This window comes from Rhinatrema bivittatum, chromosome 3, assembly GCF_901001135.1.
Source record: "Rhinatrema bivittatum chromosome 3, aRhiBiv1.1, whole genome shotgun sequence".
Taxonomy (NCBI): Eukaryota; Metazoa; Chordata; class Amphibia; order Gymnophiona; family Rhinatrematidae; genus Rhinatrema; species Rhinatrema bivittatum.
Genome location: NC_042617.1, coordinates 298,986,429 through 298,993,833, shown reverse-complemented (window position 1 = coordinate 298,993,833; position 7,405 = coordinate 298,986,429). Strand labels below are relative to the sequence as shown.

Sequence of the window (7,405 nt, the reverse complement as noted above, 5' to 3'; positions counted from 1 at the left end):
GAAAGGCCCTAACACACACGATAAACCTTTAGAAAATAACCCCCTAAATGAGGAAATGTACATGGAAGAGCCACCAGGATTTATTTAAAACTGTTTATTAAAAGAAAACATTTGCAAACATTTGACATACATGACTCTGAAGCATGTCAAACACAGTATATTACACAGTGAACCAGTCAAGTACAGAATTTTTGTTTCTGTGTTTTTCCCCTTGTGTTAACAATAAAACCAGTTCCAAAACCTGTAGACCCCCCCTCCCCCCCCCCCTCCATCTGATAGAGTGCATGGTGTGCGTACTTCTGTGTGACTTCTGCTGTTATGATTTCAAATTTCACAAGAAATCTAGTAAACCTCTTAAAATGATGGTCTCTTCAAAAACTTTGCACCAATGTCCTTCAGTAAAGCTCTCCTAGGGCCCGAAAACTGTCTGTTGTAGAAAACCAGGCAGCGTTTGTCATTGCTGAAGAATCTGGACCTCTTTCAGATTTGCAAGTTAGGGAAGGTGGGAGTCCTTTTCGAGCAGGAGAGATTTTTTTTTTTTTATTTGATAGAAAGAAAGAGGATGGAATATGCTGGCTTCTTGGTTCCACCCCTTTCTTGGAGCCGCTGTCATACCTGCTTGCCCAGTATATAAAATCCTGCAAGCATTCAGATGTACACATGAACCATTCCCCTCGGCCTCTTTTGCTTCCGGATCTCAGCAGAAGCAATGCGGGAGCTCTGCACAGGGCCCTTCACCCGGGCTTTTTTTGCTGAGTTCATAGGTACTATGCTATTTGTCTTCTTTGGCCTGGGCTCGGCCCTCCAATGGACGTCAGCCCTTCCCAGCATCCTACAGGTTGCGATGACCTTCGGCCTCGGCATAGGCACCCTGGTTCAGGCTGTGGGGCACATCAGCGGCGCCCACCTCAACCCAGCCGTGACCGTGGCCTTCCTGGTGGGCTCCCACATCTCCATCCTGCGTGCCCTCTCCTACATCTGTGCCCAGATCCTGGGGGCGGTGGTGGGCGCTGCCCTGCTGTATGAATTCACTCCGCCAAGTGTCTTTGGAAACTTTGGGGTGAACATGGTAAGAATTCAATCAATATTTTCTTTTCTCAAAGGAGGGGAATATGTAAGGTTAAGGGCGATCTACAATGCCTAGTAATAAAAATGTGATATTTATTTTCTTGGAAGATCGACACACATAATAACAATGGTAATTGTTTTTATTTATATTTTAATTCATGCCTTGTCATTGGTAGATCAAAGCGAGTTACATTCAGGCACTGTAGGTATTTGACTGACCCCAGAGGATTACAATATGAGGGGGTCATTTACTAAGCATTTTCCCCATAGACACAGAATGGGAGAAAAGCCTTAGTAAATGACCCCCCTCAGGCAATAGAGGCTGAAGTGACTTGCCAAAACTCACAAGGAATGATTTGAACCCAGGTTTACTCAGATCTCAGCCTGCTGCTCTGATCACTAACTACTCCTCCACTCGTTTATAGCATTTTTCCCATACAAACGGAATCAGCATGTGTTTTGCAAGCATTCCAGAGTGATTTGGCAGGGGAGCATAGTAGAGCACAAAGCTGTAAACTTGTAGACCACAGCTATTCCCTCTTTTCATTGCTTCCTGCATGGACTTGAGCAGCCACTTAACCCCCTTGTGCTCAGAATATAAGCCTTTCAGGGCAATAGTTTTGTACCCAGCTAGCTTTCCAAGCAGCTTTGTCAGTGCCAGGGCGTGGCCTGGAGGAGATGGGAAAGCATTATTGTTTCCTTTTTGCAGCTGGACAACATGGGTAACAGGTGGAGGGGGACATGCCTCAAGGTCACACAGATTGTTAGTGGAAGATGATGGATCTGTGCTCAGCTAGCCCTAAGCTCTGATCGCCAGACCACACCCCCATGACTGGATTCTTTGTTGAAAATTAGACATAATAATATATCCATCGCTCGGGTGTGTAACAGGATGTTAGTTATTCTGGGCAAAAAAGTACCAGATAGAGCATGCTCTATAGCTGCCTCTGCAGTGAAACATTCCTCAAGGATGTAATAAAAGTATTTATAATCATGGTGTAGAATTCACTTTATCCATAAGAGTCTCCTAGCCCAAGTGATTAAAGTGGATAAGGTTTTGGAATTAACTCAGTGGTTGGTAGCACGCACCGTGCTGGGGGAAAGGGGCGGCAGGCACACCTCAGGTCAACTTGGGGCTTGGAGCAGTAGGGATTCGTCGCCCTCTTTTGGTCACAGTTTATGATGAAGCTTTTACTTTTCCGCAGCTGAGCAATAACACATCAGAGGGACAAGGCTTCACTGTCGAGATGATCCTGACATTCCAACTGATCCTCTGCATTTTTGCCTCAACTGATGGCCGCAGAAATGATAATATGGGGTCTCCATCTTTATCAATAGGTCTTTCTGTCGTTGTAGGACATTTGGTGGGGGTAAGGAATCTTTTTCCATTTACTGATTGCTCCATGTTTCCTAGACACCACAGGGAAATAAATTTATAGACTCTCTCCACGGGGCGGGGAGTAGGCACTGATGGATGCAAATTTGCTGGCTGTGGGGAGAGTCTATCCCCTAGTAGAGAATAATATTCTAATGCTAGAAATTGTATAGGGCTGTGAGAAAGATAATAGTTACTATGGATCCAATCTATGCCAGCGAAAGGCACTGTAAGGCATGGTAAGGGAATGTCTGTAACTAAGGGCCTTACAGGTCCTCAAGCCTAAGTCTCTCATGGCTCAGAAGGGTTTCCTGACTGCCCCAGAAACAAATTCCCACTGAAGAAGACTTCATTACTCTTGGTAAAGAAGTCAAATAGATGATACTATGAGCAGGCTGCAGGCAAGAGACAGCAAAGTGAGCCTTGATTCCCGACCAGGATTTCCTGATTCCAGTGTCTCACAGTGGAAGAGAGCTTGCTCTTGCTTCCAAAATCTGATTCTTGAGAGCACAAAATAGGTCTGGACTTTCAGAGTAATCAAATTATTTACATTAACCTGGCTCTTAGAACAAATACAGTTTTTACAGACCTCTAACACATATTAATTGTGGATTCTCTGAAAACCAAATTTGAAGTTGTAGGGGGTTCTCAAGGACCAGATCCAGGAATCACTGCACTAAGAGCTTGGACTGTGCACAGGATATTCTCCTCCTGGTCTCAATGAGCAGGAATTACGGTGCATCATACTCTACTGCTGCTCCAATCCACGGGTATGGACATTGGTAGGGAATGAAATAACTAGTAATTAATTTAAAAGGAAATTGTTAAAAAACATCATTCTTCCCTAGATCTACTTTACCGGCTGCTCCATGAATCCTGCACGATCCTTCGGCCCTGCAGTGGTAGTTGGAAATTTTGACGTCCACTGGGTAAGACTCTTTAACATCTACACCTTGAGAAATATTTCAGGACACAACAGAGCATAGAAAGATTGCTTAATTATGGGAAAAAGTCAGCTAGGGTTTCGGCTAACTCATCTTTACTGAAGGTCAGGAAACAAAGGATCATAAGACAACTCAAAGGTTATAAGGCAACTGTACAGCAATAAAACAGTTGTGCAATATTCACTAGAGATGTGAATCGTGTCCTCGATCGTCTTAACGATCGATTTCGGCTGGGAGGGGGAGGGAATCGTATTGTTGCCGTTTGGGTGTGTAAAGTATCGTGAAAATCGTTAAAATCGTGAGCCAGCACACTAAAACCCCCTAAAACCCACCCCCGACCCTTTAAATTAAATCCCCCACCCTCCCGAACCCCCCCCCCAAATGCCTTAAATTACCTGGGGGTCCAGCGGCACACTAAAACATGGCACACTAAAACACGGCACACTAAAACCCCCTAAAACCCACCCCGACCCTTTAAATTAAATCCCCCACCCTCCCGAACCCCCCCCCCCCAAATGCCTTAAATTACCTGGGGGTCCGTAGCCTTAAATTACCTCCGTAGCGGCGGTCCGTAGCTAAATCGGAGGAAGGGGGAGAGCAGGAAAAGCGGCACACTAAATCGTGTAGTCTTCAGCCGGCGCCATTTTACAAAATGGCCGCCGCAAAATGGCGGCGGCCATAGACCAAAACGATTCGACGCAGGAGGTCGTTCCGGACCCCCGCTGGACTTTTGGCAAGTCTTGTGGGGGTCAGGAGGCCCCCCCAAGCTGGCCAAAAGTTCCTGGGGGTCCAGCGGGGGTCCGGGAGCGATTTCCTGCCGCGAATCGTTTTCCGTACGGAAAATGGCGCCGGCAAAAGATCGACTGCAGGAGGTCGTTCAGCGGGGGTCGGAACCCTCGCTGAACGACCTCCTGCAGACCCGCCAGAGATGTCCTGGCGGGTCTGCTGAAAGACGTGTTCAACACAACTGCAACATCGCTCTCTGCTTTGATGACAGTGGGGGAATGGGGATGCTGGAAGGGGAATTGGCTTCAGACGACAATCAACACAGGCCCTGACCTTTACGGTCTGGGGTACTGATATGCAGACATAAGGGAAAAAGCACAGGACTGCTTCTAAGGCCAAGTCCAAAAGCAAAGTAAGTCAGCACTATCTGATTTTCAAGAAGGCTTATCTCCCAATAAAAATGTTGTTAACAGTACATTTTTTATGGGTTATCATAAGACTGGAAGGAACTGCACGGAGCCACAGTTGCTATCCTTAAGAGAAACATGGAGGTAACCTGCACCGCGTGGCAAATAAAAAGCTTGCTGGGCAGACTGGGCTGGACCATTTGGTCCTTTTCTGCTGTCATTACTGTGTTTCTATGTATGCTCTTACAAAACCCATATATATATTCTTTTCAGACCAATAAGTGATAATCATGTGACACAAATGAGTGATAAAATGTGTTATTCAGGGACACTTTTTTGTTTTTTCTTGGGTTCTCTGGAGGATCATCAGGGACCTTTGAGCCCTAGAACATCGACCCTCTTCCTTTGCCATTATCCAGCTCTTCCTGTACATGGTGTGGAGATCTGAGTTGCAGTGATTGAGTTGCTGGGATGGAGTGATTGTGATTTATTATAGCAGGGGTGGCCAACCACGGTCCTCGAGAGCCACAAACAGGCCAGGTTTTCAGGATATCCACAAGGAATGTGCATGAGTTAGATCTGCATGCACTGCCTCCACTGTATGCAAATCTATCCCAGGCGCATTCATTGTGGATGTTCTGAAAACTTGGCCTGTTGGTGGCTCTCGAGGACCGGAGTTGGCCATCTTGTATTATACCAAGGGCCAGGATCTGAGCCAGCCACAGCCTACTCAGACACCCACCTCAGTTTTTATGGCAGTGGAGCATGTATACTTTACTAAAGATGACAATACATGAATGGCTTGAACCATAAATAGTTAACTATTCTTTCTTCTCTGTATCCACAGATCTTTTGGATAGCACCTGTAGTAGGTGCTATCCTGGCCTCTATAATATATAACTACATCCTATGTCCCCAGTCACTGAGCTTAAGAGAAAGGTTTGCCATTTTTAAAGGGGCATTGATATTGGAGGAAGAGGAGTGGGAAGAAAGGAAAGAGCAACCGAGAAGAAAGTCCATGGAACTACGTCCTTTGTAACGTTGACCGAGGATCTCAGGAAATAGGAATCAAGACTATGACACTCCGTCTAGCGAATGAACTCGTTATTGCTTTCAGCTATAAATCAAATGTGACTCATGATGTGTCTTGTAAGCATTCTTAGTGCATGTACCTACAGAAACATGCCCTGGGGCTGTTCATCAAGAGCACTGAGGTGGTAAAACCACCTGGAGTTATTATGAACTGAAATGAGCAAAGGGGGAATCCCAGGAGCTGCTTTCAGAAATAGCTAAACCCCCCCCCCCAGCCAAAAAAAAAAAAATATATATATATATATATAAAAAAAAGAGCAAGCCAGGACATTTATGATTATGCCATTAGGGAAACTATTACTTAAATGATTTGATGACTCAACAGAACTGAAGTACAAGCCCACACAGACAGGAAACCTCCTCATTTCATCCAGTCTGTCTATATCCCTGTCCTGCCCCAGCTGCTACACACACAGGCTCAGATGTCAGAGAATGCACCAGTTAAGGAAGAAGGATAATGCTACAATTCTTAGAAAGATAAATGATTTAATCCTCTGCCTGTGGTGAAATCACAATGGAATACTCACCCATATCTGTGCTCAACATGTCTTCCATGTTATACAAAAGGATGGTCACAGGCAGATTTTTAACCCTAGTGTTTCCTTAACCCATTATATCCCAAATGTTTTAAGACGTTATCCTCTCAATAGGACACTGGGACATAATGGGGACATAAGCAATTTAGCAGTTGTTTATGGTTAGTTGGTGTGAGACACAGAAGGACAGCCAACTGTCTCTTAAAGAGGCAATTTTCAAACAGCCTACATAGTTTCTCGTTGATAATTAATTAGTGGAAAGTACGACACAGATGGAAGTACGACTCGTTTTGCAGCACTCCTTCCCCTCATGAGGGAACCAGAGAGGTGAATGAATGGGGAAACTTTTTTTTCAGTTTGTGAAGGGTGAAGAAACCAAAGACAGGAGAAGATGGGAGAGTGGTAGCCTCCATTTCACACACACACACACACACACACACACTCACACAGTCTCCCTCTTGCACAAAGAATTAATTCTTGCCTCTCTATTACACACGTGCACACAAAAATCAACCTGTTTCTCTCGCACACACATATGCTCACAAGAACAGTCTTCCTCTCACACATGTACACAAGCATAGCCTCCGCCTGTCTCTCTCTCTCTCTCTCACACACACATACATGCAGACAGTGGAAATGTACACTCAAAATGAAGAAAGTCTTTGGAAAATTTATGTAATTCATGGAGTGCATTTTTCCAATCCTGTCAAGTAATTTGTGCACTTGATTTAAAGGGATTCATCTGTGGGAAAAAAAAAAAAAAGAGATTATGAAAAGAGCTTACTCCAAAGTGGGGGTGCTTTTTATGCTTTTCTTGTGTGTAGTTTAAAGAATGAACTTTTTTTTTAACCTTTCCTGTTTGATGTCTGAAAATTGTATGTGAAAAATTAAACCTGTTGGACTTGTAGCTCTTCTTGAATCTATTTTCTAAAATATATATATATATATTTTGGTCAATTTAATAGGCTTTTTAATAAATCTTTACTTAAAAAATGAAGACTAGAAATACTTATATAGTAGAGCACCTTTTACCTGAATTGTCTAGAAACTCTTATTATTTCTAAAAGCTTCATGGTCGCTGAGCTGTGCTCCTTTCCTCTGACCTCCCCGGGGCTCCCCAGCTGTCTTTTCTTTCTCCTCCCATTCCCAACCCAACCCTACTCACTTTTAGCAGCCCCCACCATGCTCTCCATCCTGTGCGACTCACAGCCTGAGCTCAGCTCAGTGCACGGTGAACAGTTGAGTTGATTAGCAGAG

General features: G+C 44.5%; 1 protein-coding gene across 1 annotated transcript; it reads left to right on the top strand.

The window, feature by feature from the left end:
- Window positions 1-709: 709 nt before the first annotated feature.
- On the top strand, window positions 710-5,559 carry LOC115088760 (aquaporin-2-like). Its single transcript, XM_029596994.1, has 4 exons — window positions 710-1,069; window positions 2,274-2,438; window positions 3,292-3,372; window positions 5,368-5,559. The coding sequence occupies exons 1-4, from the start codon at window positions 710-712 to the stop codon at window positions 5,557-5,559; spliced, it is 798 nt and encodes a 265-aa protein (XP_029452854.1).
- The last annotated feature ends 1,846 nt before the right edge of the window (window positions 5,560-7,405 follow it).

Bases quoted from the DNA above. Each gene is read 5' to 3' on its own strand.
- LOC115088760 (XM_029596994.1), top strand. From the start codon at position 710: ATGCGGGAGCTCTGCACAGGGCCCTTCACCCGGGCTTTTTTTGCTGAG. The intron at 1,070-2,273 runs GTAAGAATTCAA...ACTTTTCCGCAG, and splicing joins GAAACTTTGGGGTGAACATG to CTGAGCAATAACACATCAGA. The intron at 3,373-5,367 runs GTAAGACTCTTT...CTGTATCCACAG, and splicing joins GAAATTTTGACGTCCACTGG to ATCTTTTGGATAGCACCTGT.